Source organism: Limanda limanda, chromosome 4 (assembly GCF_963576545.1).
Source record: "Limanda limanda chromosome 4, fLimLim1.1, whole genome shotgun sequence".
Lineage (NCBI taxonomy): Eukaryota > Metazoa > Chordata > Actinopteri > Pleuronectiformes > Pleuronectidae > Limanda > Limanda limanda.
In genome coordinates this window covers 15,639,536-15,661,528 of record NC_083639.1, presented here as the reverse complement: position 1 = coordinate 15,661,528, position 21,993 = coordinate 15,639,536, and the positions used below count along the sequence as shown (strand labels likewise).

Below are 21,993 nucleotides of genomic sequence, written 5' to 3'. Positions count from 1 at the left end.
TGTCAAGCCATCCAGGAGGAACTCAGAATAAGACAGGAAATCAACAACCTTGCCTTCAAACAAAAGGTTTAAATACATTTCCACTGTATCAAAGTGAACAGACTCATGTAAGGTCAGAAGATAAGTTAAAATCTAGATGTTTTTGGTTGGTCGTGTATATGTCAAATATACAAAATCGCTAGTCGAATCGATGTATAGTATTTAACAGTAACAATAACATATATATATTATATATTATACTATATATAATGTAAAAATATCATGATGTTCCTTTGCTGGTTGAGCTTTTCCCGGTTGAAGGATAGGACAGTTTATATGTCATTTGGTATATCACATATCAATCACATATGTGTATATAAACTGTATACATAGATGTGACTTGCTTTTATTTTGAAAGTCCCAACCGGAGGTGGCCGTGTTATTTTTCCGACTTGAAGATGAAAGCTCAGCTCGTCAGTGGGTCGGTCAGCAGCCAGCGGAGCACTGGAGGAGCAGCTCCAGTGCGCAGCGCCTTTACGCACAGAAAGTCCGCTCGGATCCTCAGACTCGGAGTTTAACAGTCACGTACCGAAGGTTTCTCTTTTATTCTCTGGGATTGGAAACATTTCCGTGGACTCTGGCTTGGACCTGCGATTAAACGGGGATCTGTTTTTACGCACTTTCCTAAATCGGCTCTCCCTCTAAGCTCCGCTCCTGAGTGTGTGTGCGGAGGACAGGGGGTCGACACAAGGCTTTGGAACCGGAGGGGACACATGTAGCGGAGGGGTGCCCACACACACCGAGGCTGAGAGGCTGGTGAATGCTGTGGTGTTACGTGAGGAGTTGGGTGACAACATTCTGCGATGAGGAAGACGTACCATAAAACTTGCTCCAGCGCAACCAGCAGCGAGGTCCGGGCTGTGGCTGCAGCCCCCCGCAGGCTGTGAGAAGGTAAGCAGCTCGGTGTGGGCTCCTTGTGGATCCGGGTTCGGAGCTGGTGTCTTTGCGCCACGCACGGTCACCGCCGGGAGCTTTAAATGCGTAATGCGCGTAATGGCACAATGTGTCACAATGAAGTCGTGTTCGGTTCTGACTTTAACCGCTTTCTCTTTGTTACGGAGGCGCAAACTAGCGTCATCTGCACTCTGTAAAGTCCTTGACCTTAACGGGGTTGTTCTGCCCACTTCGTTATTGGCTTAAATGGCCACGTTCCTCGCGGACTACCGATGGGAATTCGAGAGTTGCCGTATACTTGCACTGTAGCTTTCCCCCTACGGACGTGTTCTCACAGTTTTCTACCCCCACCCCACCCCACCCCACCCCCTGTAGCGTGAATGCTCCGGCTACCACTGGGCGCCTGCCAGCCACAAAGTCTTTGTGGTGCGGCCTCTGTGCCATATGGACTGTAGACATCCTTGTGAATGCATAGATATAGAAGAATAGCCTCTGTAAAATGTTTATTATATCCCGTCCCATCTAAATCAACTTGTGTCAGGTTGTTTCTGCGTAAATTCGGATTATTTACACCATCCCAGTTCATGAAAAAGCTCTAATTGTTTCCTGTAATTTACTGTTTTGGAAACATGTGGGATAATCGCATCGCCATGGCAGTTGTCTTAAGGAGACCATTACAGGACTCCATTCAGAGCGATTGACCCGTTAAGATGGCTACTTTTTTTTGGCAGTGTACGGGGTCACCGGATTAGCACATGAATGTACACAGAGAGAGAGAGAGAGAGCGGGGAGGGGGTTGAGATGAATAATGTGGCTGCAGGATCACTGGTCTCCTCGGGTCTGAGAGCAGCCCAAACAGTAACTGAGCTGACAGGAGCCAGACCGACATTATTTCTGACGTCCACAACTGCCTCTGGAAAAATGTCAGAGCCTCACTGGTTGCGGCGTTTTCCCACTGACACATTAAAAGGAAAGTCAACGTAATATTCTGCAAAGTTCCTGGCAGGTTGAGATATTTTCTCCCACAACGTGTCGTAAGTCAATCACCAAACTATGTATGTTGATGAATCTGCATGAATCTGCACTGGGTTGCTGGTGTGTGAGAATGGTTTTAAGGTCTGTACTGAGGTGGTCTTGGAAGCGTGGCTCTCCCATGACTCCCCCTCTCCGTGTCCAAAGCAGTGTCACTTTATGGAACAAGTCAGCAGTGAATGAATAAGTAATGTGATCCAGTCTCAAGTATAGTTGGGCTGGAGCTGAAAGCGTCCCAGTCTGATGTTACATAAATATCTCTTTCTCCCCTTTGCTCTCTCCTTCCCACTCTACACAAATCCTGTCAGCCACTGTTTACTCCTTAAAAAGACAGGAGAGAACGGAAGTGATGATGCCCACGTTTTTTTCAGTTATACTTTAAAAAGTTGTGTGACTATTTATTTAGACTTTTGAGTAAAACAGTTTTTGTTCTCTGCATTCGGTGAAACAACACTAGGTACAACAGATTTTACAGTTGAGATTCCCACCTTAGTTAGGGGTTAATCCCTGTTCTATTATAGCATTTGGCTTATTCTGGCAGCAGGAATTTTTCATATTTCACATGAACATTAAGACTAAACACTGCCTGTATGTACAATTTTCATTTCAACCAAGTTCAGATAGTGATCAGCATTTAACCTATGTCTGGTCTTGCGTGCACAATTAAATTCCAGCAATTCACTTGAGACTCTCACATGAGACGGATGAACAAAGACTAAGCTATTCTGACTTTTGCTCTTTAGTGTTGCTCTAGCTCCAGAAACACTATATCTTATTGTTTCACTCAATAGCACCTATCATTACATCCCTTAATGACGTCGTAAGGTTTATCTGAAGAAAGAAAAAAAAAACATCCTGAGCCACGAAAGACATCACAACAGTTTATCAAGCAGAGTAGGACTCCTTGTGTACTTAAAATCTTGTGCGGGTTAAGCCTTATAATTAGCTTATTTCTGCTGGAGCTCTGTGTCATTTTCACTGGCCGTGCACCTCCCGACTTTTTTCAATTCTGAGAAGTGTAACTTTTCATTTTGGAGAAAACTGCATTGTGTAATTGTGCCTCAAGTGGGAGAACAAAAGGCGTCGTGTGGATGTAACAGTTGGCATAGGCTTGATTAATCTGTCAGGCATATCCAAACAACATTACAACATTCTTGAAGTTTGTTGTTAGTTAAAATGTCAAGTTTGTGCATATACGTCACTGCCTCTACAGTAAAAGCTCCACTGTCCGGTTGAGGCCAGTGGACGGAGGCTAGTTGGAAAGAGAGCATGACTTTGGTTCACTGTAATTTGTTATGTCAGGTGGATGCAGGTTGAAACTTTGTTCGCAGGATGTTGCATCTGCTTTTTACTAATTTGTCAATCCTGATTTCGAACCCCTCCAGTCATGATTAGCTATGATTAAGCCCAAATGGCTTTGACGTCAACTTGACCCGACTTTGTATATTGGTGTATAAATAATTTGTGAAAGTGGGGACAACAGCTTCAAACCACTAAGTGGAAATGTCATATGACCAAACAAAAGGCTGTTAAATAGAAGCGTCTGTCTTCGTCCCCTACACTTCTTCCATTGAGTACAAAGGCAGAAAAAGAGGGGAAAAGAATCCAAGATGTGGCTGCAGTGTGCAACCAGCTGATCTCTCTTCCGCTCTCTCCTCGCTTGACAACCAACCTCAGCCTTTCTGCAGAACTGCCATTGCAAGATGGGATTTTAATCTGACCATCTAGACTAGTGATGCCATGGAAAGGCTGCAGTGGTTTTGAGAGCTTCTCAGGAATGAGAGTGGAATGAGGCTTCTGCTTCAAACTCGGCAAGGCCATACTTTCTGAAATTGCTTCTGGAAGCAGTTAAGTCAGATGACTCTTTAAAGTTTGTGTTGAACAGTCTCTTAATTCTAACCCTAGCATTGGGGATAGAACCATATTGCTGTGAAGCCCATTTACTTGTAGGCTGGTAAATTCATTCTAAAAACAAAGGATTGAAGCAGAGATGAACATCTAACAGAGTACCCTATCATGTCCTAGTTACGCAAGGAAACAACCCCCGTTGCCAGGGTTACGAAGCTAATCTAGAAGACTAGACCGATAATTAACCTGAAATGGTGAATCATTGTCCACTGACATCATGGTCTCCGGGATCACTAACCAACAGCATACCCCCCAGGGCTTAAACAAACTTCACAAATGATTCGTCAGCATTTATATCTCCCAGGGGATGAAGTGCCTGTCTCATCTGAGTAAAGAACAAGCATTTTAACCTCCCGCTATTTACCCCCGAGTCGTTTATTGGGCGTCGGTGATGTACTTGACTTGTATTACCAAAGTCCCCACATCTCCCCTAATTGAAATGATGTAGATTACAAGGGGAAGTCAGGGGATTAAGTTTCAGAGAAGGGGAAATCCCAGGCATGTGCATGAACCTTGTTGTAAATCATGAGGATAGACGAGGAGGGAAGGAGCAACAGGCCCCTGTGGGCTTACCGTATCTCTGCCAGCACCGATGTAGAGAGATCGGGATGTTTGCGAGGTGAATCACTCGAGGAAGGTCATCATCACACATCTGGTCCGACAGAGTGGGTTGGAAAGGTGCATTGCTCCAAAGGTCGCAAGCTGATTTTAGTTTAACTCTAGGCAGACTATAGCAAGAATATTGAGGAGCTGGGATGTTGCGATGTGTTCTGCTTCTTCTGGCTATTTGTATGCTCATATCTCCAAGTGTCTCTCCCCATCATAAGGCAGAGATAACTTATAATCAGCCGGCTGGATGTCAGAAGAATTGTCTTCATGTGTTTTTTGTCTTCATGTTCAGTGCCTTTGTCTTGCTCCTTCTGCCATTATCTGTGAGTGTGTGTGTTCTTATAGATGCACGGATTTTAGTCAATTGACTAATTGGCCTTAAATCTGTGAAGGTAGGGAAGCTGTGTTGCCCCTGGCTAGAGTATCATGCTGGATAAAAGGGATTTTCCAAACACTCTTTTACCAGTCTGCTTGCTTGACAGCTACTTGATGAGTTCATCTGCCTGAGCTGCATCACTCCTCTATATATCATAAGCTTCACTCGTCGTGGCAGAGATATCTCACCCCTCTGTGCGTTTTGCTAATGTTTATGGAGTCATTTCCTGAAGTCGTCCACCATGACAGCAGAATTTACAGAGGTCTGGCTTTTCTGCTCAGGGCGGTGTTGAAAGCTGGAGCAGACAGTAATAGGTTGTAAAGTCTCCTGGTGCGGGGCAAGGATTCTCAAGTGGTGATGGAAAATTTGTCAGACTTTAGACCTATAGATTTATGAGTTTTCTTTTTATCAGGATTGCTCATGTAACCAGTTGCGGCACGTCAGTGAGGTTTGGATAGACGACTCGAAAGTGGTTTTCAAGTCTTTCCAAAGTCTGTTCTGTCATCATAATCCATCAGTGCTGAGCCAAATAGAATACGGTGCTTTGTTAACCAAGACTCAACCCTTGGTCAAGAAGTGCTACTCTAAGCAACATGCAAAGAGAGACCCGGCCGGCTCTCCGCCCAGTGCTGTCTGTGCTTCAAGCACTCTAAACTAACAGATCTGTTGCCAGTCGGGTTGTCAGGCTGTCAAACAGTGTCCTTAGTGTCCTTAAGCTCCTCCGCACAGGGCTGTCTGTCAGACAGGCAGGCGTCCGTCTGGGAAGCTAATGGGATTGTCTCCCTTGTTTGGCTGCCTGAGGGGCAGCAAGGGTTAGTGGGATGTGACATTCTGGCCACCCAGAGTTTCTTCATAATGCAGTGGCTTAGACTCGTCAAGGACACAGGAATTTATATGTATTCAACGTCTGCTCCCTTTGGATCAAATTACTGACCAAGTGACGGTGGCCTATATTTTAGTTTGAATCCATGCACTCAGGTGTTTTACCAAATCCTGTTCTGCTTTTTGCGAGATGTTTCACAGGTTCTGTTTAATTCTCTTAATCATTGACTGTTTATGCCCAAAATTTTGCAAGACAACACTCAAGAGCAGTTGTTCGAGTCTATCATATATAATAACTCTTCTCATTACTCTCTGGACACAACTGGAAATGAAAGAACAGGTAGGAGGAGTATTGGTGTCAACACCCAGGCTTCCTTCACTGTGGAAACTTACACATGAACACTTTCCATTTTGAAGCTGGTTGGGTCCGTTGGACTAATGAGTGTGGAGCACTGTCCTGGCTAAGCATCTGTTAGTGTTTCTCGCCAACCTTGTTCATAGGGAAGTGTGTGTATTGGTGTGTTTGTACAGTACTGCTTTCCATCACTGTCATAGGTTCAATATTCTGCTAATTTCCATCGCCTGTTTGTGATTATACCTTCATACTTGATGCCCAAGAGGATTGTTGAGCCTTGCAGTTGTGGCACCAACATTTTAGTGTGAGAGCTGCAGCAGGAAGCCTTGACCTTTCAACTGTGTGGAGTTCACTTGCTTTATGGGTAGAGGGTCTGCGAACACGCACAGGCCTTATGTGCTTTTGTAAAAAAGTCAACGGTGGTTCGAAGAACTTTAAAGGAGTTGCATGACAGATGTTCATTTTTTTCTCGATTATTTGGGTTATGTATTTATTTATTTGATTAGTGGCAAGTTTCATTGGCCTAAACAGTCTCTACATTATGACATCTTTTTTTATGGTAAAACCTTTTCGCCCGAGATGCAGTTCTATTTACATAGTGATTTATTAAACTAATGATTGTGTATTCTGAAGTATTGTGAGTTCAAAGCACAAAAGTTACTTTCAAACCACAGATCATACTTTTATTTAGACGGTCGAATAACTACTGCTTCGGTACGTAATTGGAGACTCTTGTTCCATAAAATCTGTGCGTGTTAAACACAAGTGTAGTCCACACACAACTTTGGCTTAACAGATGTTTTGTCTCCTTCCTCTGTAGGAAGATCTGTGTGCACTGTAAGTGTCGTCGTGAGGAGCATGCAGTACCAGCCATGCCTGTAGAGATGGAGAAGACGGTCACCAAGCTGATGTACGACTTCCAGAGGAACTCTACCTCAGACGACGACTCTGGCTGTGCCCTGGAGGAGTATGCCTGGGTACCACCCGGACTCAAACCTGAACAGGTACCAGCATGGTTTCACTTACTGCAATTTTAGACCATGTTGTTTACACCAGACAGCACCTGGACCAATGACGCCTTTCTGTAAAACTGAAGGTTTTCTACGCATTTCTGTCACACATGTTTGTGGAGACTACACAGTGGCCAAATCCCAAAATCTTTTCTGAACATGCAGGAAGTTTCAAAGTGTCCAAAGTTGTCATCCACACCATAACACTTGACAGTCCAAACACAACTTAAAAGAAATGAATGCATGTAGGCATTTTATCCTATATCTTAGTGCTGTTCTATTTATAATATTGTCGTGTTGTTTCTGAAGCAGGTGTTGAGAACAGACGTGCACTGCAAGTCAGGTCTCTTAAAAGAGATCAAATGACAATGGGAGTCGAGGAATCTAATAACAGCCACTCATTGCTTGGAATAGCTCTGATTTCAATCCAAACATTATGATGTGTTGTATTTTAAATTAACATACAAAGATCAGAACTACAAAACATTATGGTGGTTGAAGGGCCAGAGGATGGATGATTCCAGTGATATGCAGACAGGTTTCAGTTATAAAATTAAATTAATTTAATTACATTCCAGTACAGTTCAGTATAAACCTACTAAAAATTCCAGGCACCAAACTGCTTGTAGTGTTCTATATTTTTTAACCCTTCACTTAGAGCTTAACCTCACTATGTGATAGCTCACGATTTATGCAGACTGGGCTTTCTGCAGGATAATGGTTAACAAGGATTATATAGCTCCCGCAGTCAAATTAATCTTCATTTCATTCTGCCTGCAAACACGTTTACAGTAGGTTTCATTGCCCTCACGAAGGCAAAGCTAAGCACGCATTAAATGGCCCCACGCTTGTTGAAGAAAATCCACTCTACAATGCTCATGTGGGAGGGTTTCCAGTTTTATGGGTTAATAGACACATTTATGGGGGCTGGTCTCATTTTGGTGATGTGTTAAAAGCAATGAATTGGTCAATACGCGGTGTTTGCACAGCCCCCTGTTTTCACCTCGGAGGACTAAGCGCAGCTATTTTTCATCCCCCTCCAGGGTTACACGTTTGACCCCGAAGTCAATTAGGTTCTCGTCCAGGGGTGATATGACCTTTGGAACAGTCAGGTCATAATGGAAACTGGGCTGTGCTGTACTGTAGCGGCACAGTGCTACACAAATATGAAAAAATAATTGTATTTGATAACAACAATAAGACCTGGTGGACAAATTGTGGAAGTTGAAAGCATTTATATCAACCTACAGGAAATCTATCCACAGCTATAACAATTTCTAGTTTCTCAACCTGATATGCAAGTCATTCAAGGTTTGAAAACCTGCTGTGTGACTCATCACAGAGGAGTGCACCTGATGTGCAGCTTTTCAAAGCCCTGATTTCCTGTGCATGCAGTGAGAAAGAGCGAGAATTGAGAGAGATGGAAAACCCAGAGCGAATCTCCAGGATTCTTAACAGTGGGTTTAAATTTCCCCTTAGGGAGCCGGTGCCTTGGACGAGCCCTATTCAGCCATCTGTGGTGTAAAGTCACCGCTCAGTAACGGGAGATTTCTGAGCAGGATTGAGGTATTCAGTCAGAGATATCTGAGGATTATGGGGGATAACTCTGCACTTAGTTGGGACTGGTCAACTCTCCAGTGTGAGTTGTATTTCTGTCAACAGTGGCTGAATACATGATTCTTTATCACCAAACAAAGCCATTACAGAGTGTGCTGGAAATGTTATTGAGCTGCAGTGTGGAGGAACCTGCCAGTATTCTCTCTCTCACTGTCTCCTCTCACCCTTGTCTCTCCATCCATCTCAATATAAAATCTTGCATGTTGCCAAGTTACAGCCTGTTAAGTCCAAGAATGTGCAGTGGCACGTTAGTTTTTTGTAAATCACATAGCAATAGATTAGGCTCAGTCAAATGTGCAGACTCGTGGATCTGATTTTAATTTGCAGTTAAACATTAAGAATGTGTTTTCAGACTGCTCACATGTGGTATATTTAAATAGAAATCCAGTTGTTTGTGCAAACTAGAGCTATATGCAGATTCTGTGATGGATCCTGAGTTCGGATGTGGATAAATTAACTTTCAGACGACAAAGGATGTCAAAGAAGGACATGAGGCTAGGTTGTGATGTTCAAAAATGGACATCAGGACAATTAGACCCCCTTTATTCAATGATAATGAAAACTGGCAGATAATGACCTGGCCTCATTACCACCTGCAGCATTGAATGAAAGATAAATGATGAGGCTATCCTAAGAGATTTGTTCTGTGCTTTGATTGTTCATACCTGGTATTATCTGGGATGATCCAATACTAAGTGGACAGTAAGTACTGTTCATGGCTGGCCTTCTGAAGTTATTTTAACCAGCAGTAGGGGGCAGTGCACTTCCCTCGGGTCTAGTCTTCTGGAAATTAAGAGAAGAGGGAGAAAATTACACCAATTAAAGCTGTGTCTCAATTGAGGGGCCACCTTCTTCAGAGGCTGCGTTTAAAGACAGATTACTCACTGCAGTGCGACTAGGCTGTTTCATTTCAAAGGTTCCTCCAAATGCAGCTGAGTAATGCCTACTGAAACCCCTCAGAAACAAAGGCTCCAACAAGTGGATCCTTGCTAGAACCCCCTATCCTAGGATTCATTGCTCTTCTTTGACAACTGTTACAAGGAGACCGTCAACGAGACTAAAACGTTCAATGCTTAACTCTTTTAAATGAAAGTGAAAATGGAAGACTGGGTTCTTAGAAGGATTCAGCTCCTGAACTGGGACACAGCAGACTGGATCTATTCTGGGGCATATTCCAGGCAAACCAAATCTCTGAGGATGTTTGACACACTTGTAATCTATCTCTATCTGCTCATCGTTGACAAAGCCAGTTTATGTGATTTGAGAACCAATTGAATTAGAAAGGACTTCCTCGTGCTCGAAAGTTGTACATTGAACATGGAGTCCTTCAGTTTGGCAGATGTTATACTGACGAACATGCCGCAATTAGAATGTGGCCATCGTTGGTCCAAACCACCTCAGAATATGATAAACGACCAGATCTCAGTGCATCGCCTTTCACTTGTGATCAGATTATCCGAAATGTTAATGCTAAATGAGGAGATCTCTTGAAAGAAAAGACAAGTCATACTTTTCTAAATTTCAACCCTGCTTACTTACTCACTATTTTTCTCTTGCCACCAATGGTTAACAACTGTCATCAGGCTAACAAGCTAAGTTGTAGATGATGGTTAACATTTCACCAGCTAAACAAGAGCATAGAATCGTTGTAATTGTGACAACCCATCTAAGATCTTTTCACTTTCAAAAATTGGATCCCACATCTGAGCTGTAGTGCTGAGCAGAACTCGAGCATCTCACTGAAGACGTGAGAAGAACAGGACAACGACTGAAAACACTGCTCTGTTCGCTGTGAAAACACCATCGTTCCCACCATGTTTGACTGTTTCTGCCAGTGTTTTCTCAGCAATATAGTGTCTATGTCCACTAACCACTGTAAAGTGGCTTGTTGAGAGAATGTCCGTCCCAGTGCCTGGTGGTATCTTTTCCTCTGGCTATCTGGCCATTAGCAGCAATCCAAACCATCTGTGGGAAACCATCGCTCTTGTCACTCAGTTGCAAAATCCTACCATTCGCCTTCGCCTATAAAAACACTGCTTTCAGTACAGTTCCAAATTCTGCCCTGTCTTTAGCTGTCTGCTTTCGATTACAGTTATTATCACAAGCTGCTCCTCCTGGCTCTTGCTGCAACTGGGTGTCCATTGTGTGTGTGCGTGTGTGTGTTATCTGTCTTTAGATCTTTTCCCCCGGGGCGATGAGCCTTTCACCTCCAGATTGTAACCCTGTTGTTGTTGAAAGCTTGTTTCGTAATTTATCATTAGCTGTGTGTGTTTGCACGTGTCTGTGTGTGCATATCTGGTAGCATGTGTATGTGTTTTTCCATATGTGCATAAAGGCGTTCTGGGATTTATCAACCCTTGACCAAAGTCAGTCTCCTTTTCATGAACTATCCTGAGACACTCCACACCTCCTGGCGTCCTGAGGTGTGCTGCAGGAAAGCAGTCGGCTCTAAGTTTTGGTCATTGGTGCTGATCCTTGGTTTATCCAAGTTAATTTGTTTGTGTGTGACAAATCCTATGTTATTGCCAAGGACAAAGCTGATGGCTTCTGCTCCGTATATCCAATCAGGAGACAGACAGGTGATTAGAACAGGTCTTGACCTAGTCAGCAGGTATCGATCATGTTGTCTCTTCGTAAGTCTTCACTCTGCTCTATTGTGTGTCCTTCAAATAATCAAAGATTGTCATGTTTCTTAAGTACACACTTTGTTCTCCCATGTAACACTTTCATTCTGTCTTTTATTACCTCTCCACACCTCCTCTCCTCCTCTTCTCTCTGTCTATGACCTCTGTTCTCAATTCTCCCTTAAAAACCCTGTGGCTTTCGTGGTTTGCACCCCCCCCCCCCCACACTCACATTCATATATGTCTGCCTGACCTCTGATACACCCTGGCCCCCTGTTACAGTGTAATAAAAAAGACTGCAATAAATAACACTGAGATGACGTTCATTGTCTGCCGCTGTAATGCATAGAATGTCCAAGTGATTTGGAATGACCAGATTAGCATTAATCTTGCTGTATGCACGTGCACTGCATACATGCATACATGTTACTCACTTATTCGTGTGTGCACGTCTACATTGGGGGGGGGGGCTGCATATTTGAGATCAGTAATATATTCCCAAGTCAGTGTGCAGAGATGGAGTGGTGTGGTTCCATTAAGTTTCGATGGGTGGGCCATAAATCAGTGGTGTGTGTGTGTGTGTGTGTGTGTGTGTGTGTGTGTGTGTGTGTGTGTGTGTGTGTGTGTGTGTGTGTGTGTGTGTGTGTGTGTGTGTGTGTGTGTGTGTGTGTGTGTGTGTGTGTGTGTGTGTGTGTGTGTGTGTGTGTGTGTGTGTGTGTGTGTGTCAAGTAATATCAAACATTTGCAGGTCCCAGCTTCTCCTATTGAGGACTTAACAGCTCCTTATTTTGTGTCATTGTATAGACAACATCGCTAAATGAAAAACAATAAATCAAGAGTTAAATCAATAATGAAATTAATCACTGGCTGCTCCCAAGTGTATTTTTGTGTAGTCATCTAGTCTATGTGTTGTATTTAGGTTATTGTTCTTCATCTCCTACCCTCTCTGTGCCTCTGTCTCCTCAGGTCCATCAGTACTACAGCTCGCTGCCCGAGGACAAGGTGCCCTATGTGAACAGCCCAGGAGAGAAATACCGCATCAAACAGCTGCTCCATCAGCTCCCGCCCCACGACAATGAGGTGAGTCCAAAACAACCAGCCCTCCCCCACCACCACCTTCATCCATCCATCTTTATCCACCCATCAACCCCCCCCCCCCTTTCCTTTCCTCCTTCGGGGCAATGCCGAGATAAGAGGGGGCAACGGGATGAGACAGACCCAGGAAAAATGGAGTCTGTCTTCTTAATGAGTGGGAATGAGATAGTGAGGTGTGTGCGTGTGTGTTTGTGTGTGTTTAGCTGCCTTTAATTATTTTTCATCAATAAGTCATCACAGTTAATCTGGGCATATAAATATGAAACCAGTGGCCCCATGACGCCGCTAACAATAAGATAAAATAACCATTAAATTCTATTATTTCATTATTCTGTCTGAAATCAGGTTCATGTTACCCAGTTTCTGTTTGGGAGATGGGATTATTGAGTCTTGTGGTGAATGAAAAACTAAACAATTGCTGCAATCTCTCCCATGCTTGTTGCCATGTTGTGTTGCTTGCAGACTAGCCAACAATGTAGGAAGATTCTTAATCCTTAAATTCTGATTGGTGGATAACTGTCAACGGGCACTGCACCAAGCCTATTTGTGTTCGGAAAAACAAATCTGAGATGGCAACTTTGATTTGTGTTAGCATGGAACAAGGCCAGCTCTGCACTGCATTGTGCTTTGAAATTAATAAATATTATTTTGCAGTAAATCTTGAGGATAGGTCCCTCCAGGTTCTAATTTCTGGTGCACAAACATGGCTGAAGATCTCTCTTTCTTGGAATGGAAAATGATAGAACTAATGAAATTGAATAATCACTTCCAGCATGTTCCTCCTCTGTCCTTAACCCAGTGGGGAAAATATTGAGCTGAGGCTGCATATTTCCACTTGTGATGGAAACACAAAGAGGGGAAGACTCTTGAAACTTAAGTTTTAAGTGTTACGTGTTAGTGCATTGCCGCTATCGTTATCTACCCATTTATCTGGATCCACTCCAAAATGTAATGCCTTCTCCTTCGGGCCATGCCCCACCCCTTCATTCGAAATATAAATTTGAGTGATTTTTATGTAATCCTACTGAATAACAAGCAACATAGATTAAAACATAACCTCCTTGGCTGGATAGTGGAAATCCATTTACTGCTTCATTGTCAGAGTCCTGGTACCATGCATGCTGACTCAGTGTCCCACTATTATGACTCACAGGGATGCTTGAATCAAACAGAACCATTATAAAATCATTTTTAACATCTCTGCTTGTTCTGCGGTGACAAACCTCCATGTCTGCTGTGGATATGCAACATATTGGCAACAACACCAACGTTTCACAATGCATAACAGAGCAAGCTTGACACATGTATGTTTATGTGACGTGTTTGTGTGCAGCTACGCTACTGCAACAGCCTGGACGACGAGGAGAAGCGAGAGCTGAAGCTCTTCAGTAACCAGCGTAAACGGGAGAACCTGGGCCGTGGCAATGTCCGTCCGTTCCCTGTGACGATGACCGGGGCGATCTGCGAACAGGTAACCACACTAAAATGTCTGATACATCACTTTTACATCATTTCCCTGTAGCAGTGAAATCTATGACAAGATCAGAGATGCTGTGAAAGCAAACCATCATTTTCACATCTAAATGTCATTTTTTGCGCTGCGTCCTGACTCCTGACACACAAGTGATTGAAATGTGACAAGAGCAAAGGTGGCTCATGAGGCCGATGGAATGAAAGCGATAGATAGTGCCAGAGATTTACTGGACGGCAGGCTGACATATCAAGTCTTTGTGATGATGTACGCGAGGTGCTTTAGGATGACATATGAAGGACAGGGACACAACAGTTGTCTCCTTTTTATAACAATGGAGCGACCTTGTCAAATATACCCTCAAAGGTGTTGTACAAGAATGCTGAGGTGTCGTATGTGTGTGTGTATATTGTGTACTATAATGCGTCTCATTCCAAAAAACAGCTGTCACACTCAGACAACCACAGTATTTGTCTCTGAGATGAAGTTACAGTTCCAGCTGAAGATATATCACAATAGTACCAAGTGTGCCATCAAATATTGAATGTGTTTACTTCCTGTGCTCTTGTAGTGGCCTTATGGGAACGGCAGAGTGCAATGAAGTGTTCTTTTAACAACAAACTAGCACACTTCTGCATCCGCTCGACATTTGTTACAGAGTGCATAACAGGCTTTAGCAAAGTACAGCTTCTCTCTGTGGTGCTGGTGCCCCGGGTGGATAGGTGCTTTACAGCTTGTGCTTCTCATTCACTCGGCAGACAAACACACACACACACACTTTATGTGAGGGAACAGATTGTTGGGAGAGTGTGTATTGATTGAATTCCCCCACCCCCCTTTGGCCTCCTTGCAGCAGCAGGCTTTGTGCCAGTTAGATAACCTGATTGCAACTCTCCCCCCCCCCGTCTCTCTCTTCCTGTCCCCCCCTCTAAATCTGCTTTGCCTACCTGATCCCTCACCCCTGTCTCGTTAGCACTCCCCATTGTTTATAGCGCCAGCCTCTTTACCTCTACACCTCCAATGCCGACCCCGCTCTCCCTATTATCCTCCCGTAGGCAGCATCTCTCCATTTTCATTCCTCCCCTTTGCCCCATCCTTCAACATTCTCCAAGAGCCACTTAATTTCCTCTCCCTGCCCATGCCCTAGCAGAAACAGCGCATGCATACAAACTCAAAACTCGTGCTCTGTTTTAGTCCAGGTTTCATGCAAAATGTTGGTAAAGACATAGACGCATTTGTCTGACATGCTGCATCAGTATCAGCATTGACTTTGACCCTGATAAGGATCCTGCAAAAAGGAATTTTCTTTGAAAATGGTGCATCTTCAGAGAAAAATCTCCTGTAGAGTTTAAACGATTAGTTGATCAATTTGTCACGAGAAAATTCTCCTGGTTCAGCCAATCAGTTCAGACGGTGATGTGTTGCTCTTTAGTCTCATGTGACAGTAAACTGAAGCGTTGAGCTGTTGATAAGATAAAACAAGATATCTGAAGACGTGATATCAGCCTTAAGGAAATTGTCACGGGTACTTTTCACTGTGCTGTGACATTTAAAAGATCAAACGATCACTCATTTTGAAACATAACTAAACTAAGAATGAGTTATAACCTTGACTGTGTAGATAAAACCTCAAACCAATAGAATAACACATGTTTAAGACCCAGCTACAGTGACTCTTGTCTTTTTACTGATGTTTCATGACTGTTCGTTCACTGTATTATATTCACTCAACAACCTGAAAATAATTACTTTACATTACGTGTCAACATGGTGCCTTGTCCCCTCATTCTTTAGGTATGCTCAGCAGGTGCAGGTTCAGAGAAAGTATCCAGGATTTGTCATGTTTGTTTGCTTACGAACAAACAAACAAACACCAAAGCACCATCCCACTGGCTGACGTTTATATGAAAAAGAACATATTCACAACTGCACAAGCCTCACATTTTTTAAAGTGATGTACAGTGTCATGTTACATTATCGCTTTCAGTGCTCAACAGTGTGTTAGAAAACAAAATAAAAGGGTGGTTACTATATTGCTACTCAGTATTGTCACTTCCCTGACTTGGCAAATAAACAGTGGCATACAAATAGTGACACATACCGATAGATAGTACGTACTTGCAACCTGTTTCTCAAAACATTCCTCCTCCTCTGTTTGTTTTTCAGTGCGGGGGCCAGATAAACGGAGGCGACATTGCTGTGTTTGCGTCACGGGCGGGTCACAGCGTGTGTTGGCACCCCGCCTGCTTTGTGTGCAGCATGTGCAATGAGCTCCTGGTGGACCTCATCTACTTTCACCAGGACGGGAAGATCTTCTGCGGCCGGCACCATGCCGAGAGGCTGAAGCCGCGCTGCACCGCCTGCGATGAGGTAGACGCCCGTCTCTCTCTCACACACACACACACACACACACACACACACTCACACACACACACACACACACACACACACACACACACACTCACTCACTCACTCACTCACTCACTCACTCACTCACTCACTCACTCACTCACTCACTCACTCACACACTCACACACACACACACACACACACACACACACACACACACACACACACACACACACACACACACACACACACACACACACACACACACACACACACACACACACACACACGTCTGTATATGGAGGTTCATTTGTTAACAGATACACTTGTCACCATTATATATTCATTTGTAAACATTGTGCACATATATGCACATGTATATGCCTTATATAAACCAAACTGCTGGGAGATGATGCTCACATGCTTCCCAACCACAGTTTAACAAATGCAAGGTTTTTTTTTAAACTCTAATGGGGTCAGCTCTCAATGTCCTGATCTGCAAACCATTAACACAGACGTATTCCCTCTGCAAATGGGGACAAGGACACAGTTAGTACTTCAAAAAGCACCCCGGTAATACACCAGCAGGGTAATTACAACTAAATGCACCACCTTGTCCCCGCACACATTAGCCTCCTACACAAGTCAGTGAAAAATAGGATTATCTGAGGAGGTGAAAGTAGTGTGTGTGGAGGAGGGAGAGAGGGCGAACCCAGGCTTTGTGCTGTCATTCAACACATGGTAATAACCCAATTGAGGTTTATATCTCCGAGGACCCGTGATAAACGATACTCTGTGTCTTATCTCTCCTTTCTTAGATCATCTTGGCAGATGAGTGCACAGAGGCAGAGGGGCGTCACTGGCACATGAAGCACTTCTGCTGCTTCGAGTGTGAGACGGTGCTGGGGGGGCAGCGCTACATCATGAAGGAGGGACGGCCCTACTGCTGCTCCTGCTTTGAGTCCCTGTACGCAGAGTACTGCGATTCCTGCGGGGAACATATTGGTAAGTGCCCGGCATCTATCACTATTCACACAAACGTCATTAATCACCCGCAGGTCATTGAAAGGAGCCCTAACAAAAAATATTGTAATGCACTACGATTGAGACATGGAAAAATAAAGTGGACGAGAGAGTGACCTCATTTATTTTAGCAACTAACACAGAAGAGAAAGTTAGGACTTTAGGCACTGTTTATCACAGAATGATGTCATCCATTGCCAGAGACCTCAGCTTACAGAGCACACAAATGTATACAATATACACCATACAGTGTGGAAACCTGACTCGGGTAAAGGCCAACCAAAGTGATAACTTTTTACCCCCATGATCACAGATTTATACACCAAAAAATAAACAAACCAAACTCTTAAGCACTGCAGTGTTAGAGGCAAAGCCACAGGGGCAAGAAACTGGGGGATTTTTCAGCAGGAAACCTTTATATTAGCACCTCTTGGCCCAATGCCACTTCCTGTAAAGCGCTGTGTGTGTGTGTGTGTGTGTTTATATTGGTGCATATGCGTGCTTCCCCTGAAAGGATGCCCAGGTGTGATTTTGGCACATACCTCTCAACAAATTTGGTCTGTAATTATTTGTCAGACAGGATACGGGAAAAAAAGAATTTGGCCAAAAAGCACAACTGATTATAAATTGAAACCATCAGAAAACTTGCTCAAACCAGATGGCAGCCATTAGCAAATAGCTGGTTTTCTTTCCCTCTGAGACAACTTGAAACGTAGTCGAAATGCGATGTGTTTATATAATGCTGGGGCAAGTTCTGTAATGAGTTTGCCCCCAAGTCTTGTGTTCATGCACAGTCATGTATTACAGCCTTTGGCTCCGTATTCTCACTTAACTAGCACCTTTTAATATGCTACTATTAATCACATGGAGCACCATTTTAAATGAACGAAAGAATCTGCTGTTTTACCTAAACCCTGTGGATTCATGTGTTTGTCTTTGCTGCAGGAATTGATCAAGGCCAGATGACGTACGATGGGCAGCACTGGCACGCCATCGAGGGCTGCTTCTGCTGTGCCCGCTGTAAACGCTCCCTGCTGGGTCGGCCCTTCCTGCCCAAGCAGGGCCAAATCTTCTGCTCGCGCTCCTGCAGTCTCGGGGAGGAACCTAACGGCTCGGATTCCTCGGACTCGGCCTTCCAGAGCGCTCGCTCCACCAGAGAGTCCAGACGTAGCTCCAAAATGGGGAAGAGTGGAGGAGGTGGTGTGCAGACGGAGAGGTTTTCCGGTGAGGTGGATCCACTGTCATTACAAATGGATCTTCTGAGTCTCTCAAGCCAAACGCCTAGTTTGACTCGCGAGCCGCCGGCCTGGCAGAACCAGGAGCGAGCAGGTGACGGATATAATTATGAATCCCAATCAAACCCGACTGCCAGCCCCACCCCTCTCCAGCTTCTCAGCCAGTGCAACGTCAGGACTTCCTATACCCCCGCCTTCTCTGGACAGAATAATCAACAGCAGGATCACAGGATCAAGGACAATGCGGCTTTAAAGAGACCCCCCATCTCGGCCTTGAAGGGCCACTCTCTGAATGAGGCGTGGTTCCAGCAGCCAGCTCCAGAGGAGTACTATCCCCCCAAACCGAGGATGCAAAAGAGTTACACTGAGGTATCCCATTGCTCTCAGCAGCACAATGGCTTCTCTCCCGACAAGCGCTCCATCAGTTTGCATGGTTTTCAGAGGGACAGGGACAGAGACCTAGGGCCTCCAGCAGCAGCCCAGGTGGCAAGAAGCAGGAACCCCATCAATGCACTTAACTTCCCAGAGCAACTGACCCCTCTCGAGCAGACCCCGAGAGGATCCATGGAGTCGCTGGCTTTCTCCAACGGAACAGGTGGGTGTTGTAGCCATTGGGCTTCTTTGTAGTATCAAACCTGTTGTTGTTGAATATTAAGATATTTCCTAACCATGGTGGAATAACAATCAAACTTTTTGTTCATTGCTGTTTTCTTCAGGAAACTCAGCAGATGGAGCAGGAAAGCGCCAGGAGCACCTTTCTCGTTTCTCCATGCCAGACCTGAGCAAAGACTCTGGAATGAACGTGTCAGAGAAAAGCAACATGGGCACCCTCAACTCCTCAGGGCAGTTTCGTAGCTCTGACTCCATCCACAGCCTCACCGCTGGTCAGCCATACATGGAAATGGATCCCCATAGGTCCTCCCAGTACAAAGTGCAGTACAGTGACCCTCCTGGCATGGGTAGGGGTATGAGCATGACTCACTTACCGCCTGGCTTCACCTTCCAGGAGGAGGACAGGGTAAGTTTGGTGAGCAGTGCCAATGCTGCCCGTCTGCCACCCATCAGTGAGCGTATGGGGGGTGGCGTTGGTGTTGGAGGTGTTGGAGGTGGGGGAGGAGGAGATGGTAGGGGAGCAAGAGTCCGGATAAATGCCCCAGAAGAAACTCCCCAGAGGCGAAGGCATCATCACCACAACCGATCCCGCAGATCCCGTCGCTCTCGCTCAGAAAACGCTCTCAACTTGGTGGCAGAAAGAAGAACAAGACCCCAAGAGAGACCACAGTTGTGTGTCCGAGAGGATTATGATCGTTTCCCGCCACCGAGGAGCGCCAGGGACCAGTTTGGAATGGGAAGAGGAGGAGGAGGAGGGGACAGATATCAAGCTCCATTCTTTAGGCAGTGCCCCAGGACCACGTCAGACCTGACGCTGCAAAACCCTGGAGCCAGCCGACGCACTGGCTTGAACCAATACTCCTGGGATGATTATGATGACGACGATTGGTGCTCCACCTGCTCCTCATCCTCCGAATCGGAGGATGAAGGTTACTTTCTGGGCGAGCCGATCCCAAGACCCATCCAGCTGCGCTACCTCAGCAACCAGGAGCTTGTGCACAAGTACAACCCAGGGATGGGAGGACCCAACCGCACTGGGCAGTTATACACCCACAAACGCAGGAAAAGCAAAAACTGCATCATCTCCTAACATCCTCCTAACAATGACTCATCATCCAGCTTGTGAACACTAACATCCTCCATCTGGAACAAAGAGAAATCTAAACTCACAGTTCATTTATTCAGTGTTGTTGAGTGTTGAATATTATGTAATTGAGAGTCAGTGATGAATTACAGTGGAAAAGCAACAGTGTTTGCATGTTTGTTCATTTAATGTCTCTCCTGAGTATTACGGCTGTTAGAGTCACATGTGCAGTTCCATTGAATCACAAAGTTAAAAGCTGATGCAAGATGTGCAATCTTTGATGTCAACAGCAAGCGAGTGTGCAAGCTAGTCGGTTCGGTACAGTTGAGCTTTTTTCATGCAATGTGATTTGGATTTAGGATATACTGTACTATTGTATTCAGTTCATTGTGTGTACATAGAGAAAATTAATTAATAATTTCACTTTAAGTTAAGGAAGTCCATGTAAATATGGTTGTAAATGAGGCCTCACATATTTTTATATTTCGTATGGATAGAATCATGTATGTATTAAATATCTATAATGTAGAGATAGAAAATGTCAACAACAAACGTATGCATGTTTTATTTGGCTGACCTGGTCCTTCATTTGGAATAAAGGAGTATTTCTGTGATTTATATTGAATTGATTGATGATTGGTGTTTCTCTCCAACACGTTGTCTTCTCCATCTGCCTCAAGCATAAATACATCACAATGTAGTGTAGAGGTTGAGTCACCCTCCACTTTCATGTTAATACTGTATATGTAATTAGGCTGTATTATGGGTGCAGTCACATTCAGACACACTGAGCTCCATTGTCCTGGAAACAGATGCAACTTCAGCTCTGGTTTATTGCATCAGCCTATTCATGTTGGAAAGTGCTGACAATGGTCTAGGGATTAATGAAATCTGGGGATGCTCTTTGTTCATTATCAGCCACACACACATACACACACAGAGGGCCGGCCCTGGCGATGTTGGAGCCCTAGGCGAGATTTCAGATTGGTTATTTTCTATCTAAAACAGCTTTGGTCTGGGTTGGCTACTTCCAGACTGTAATAACACATTAACTTGTGGATGGATTGCTACGACATTCAGCAGAGACATTTTTGTCACCCTCAGAAAAACGATCCCCTGACTTCTTGAATATCGCCACCATTAAGTCTTAATTTAAATGTGTGCAATGCTTTGCTTCATAACCTAATAAAATAACTGTTACTTTAAGGCTGACATTAGCATTTATCTGCCTGACTACACATTAGCTCCTAGCATGGCTGTAGCCTGTTAATCGTCACAAATATTTGCATTCACAGTATGACAGGTTGTGTCTGCAGGTGTTAAGCAGTGTCATATTGTAAATTGGATTGCCTCTGACGTCCATGTGGTCAGGGGATTATCCACACTAGCCCCCATAATCCACACATATGTTTGGAGCAAGGTGTGTGAACGCCAATCTCTTGATTAGAGGCGTCGAGGCACTAATGCTGTTGACATGATTGGCACATTAGTGTGATTACTTCACCTAACCTCAACCTTCGAGGCGTGCGCCCCAGTTTTTTTCGTGTTTACTCTGGGACGCTCCATAGATAGCTTCCAGACGCTGGAGGAAAGGAATCCTAATTTAGTCGGCTATGATACGACAACGGCAGCTGCATAAACATGTGAGATGCATTATGTCAGGCTGCTGATGGCCTGCTCCCTAAGTGTAGACTTCCCCCTGCTTTTAGTAAATTCTCAAACTGCGGCTGCAGACTGTGCTTCACATCAGCAGAAGTTGAGAGCGTGTATCACCGTTATCATTGTCTCCAGGAGTAATGAGTCTCACCGTGAAACACACACCAGCCTCTGTCTTCAGT

General features: G+C 44.4%; 1 protein-coding gene across 1 annotated transcript; it reads left to right on the top strand.

Annotated features, from left to right (window-relative positions):
• Positions 1-671: 671 nt before the first annotated feature.
• prickle2b (prickle homolog 2b) lies at positions 672-20,775 on the top strand. Its single transcript, XM_061070133.1, has 8 exons — positions 672-930; positions 6,856-7,039; positions 12,253-12,366; positions 13,715-13,852; positions 16,019-16,222; positions 17,020-17,206; positions 18,170-19,054; positions 19,176-20,775. Exons 2-8 carry the CDS (start codon positions 6,908-6,910, stop codon positions 20,159-20,161), a joined length of 2,646 nt encoding a protein of 881 aa, XP_060926116.1. The 5' UTR covers positions 672-930; positions 6,856-6,907; the 3' UTR covers positions 20,162-20,775.
• The last annotated feature ends 1,218 nt before the right edge of the window (positions 20,776-21,993 follow it).

Bases quoted from the DNA above. Each gene is read 5' to 3' on its own strand.
- prickle2b (XM_061070133.1), top strand. From the start codon at position 6,908: ATGCCTGTAGAGATGGAGAAGACGGTCACCAAGCTGATGTACGACTTC. The intron at 7,040-12,252 runs GTACCAGCATGG...CTGTCTCCTCAG, and splicing joins CCGGACTCAAACCTGAACAG to GTCCATCAGTACTACAGCTC. The intron at 17,207-18,169 runs GTAAGTGCCCGG...TCTTTGCTGCAG, and splicing joins TTCCTGCGGGGAACATATTG to GAATTGATCAAGGCCAGATG.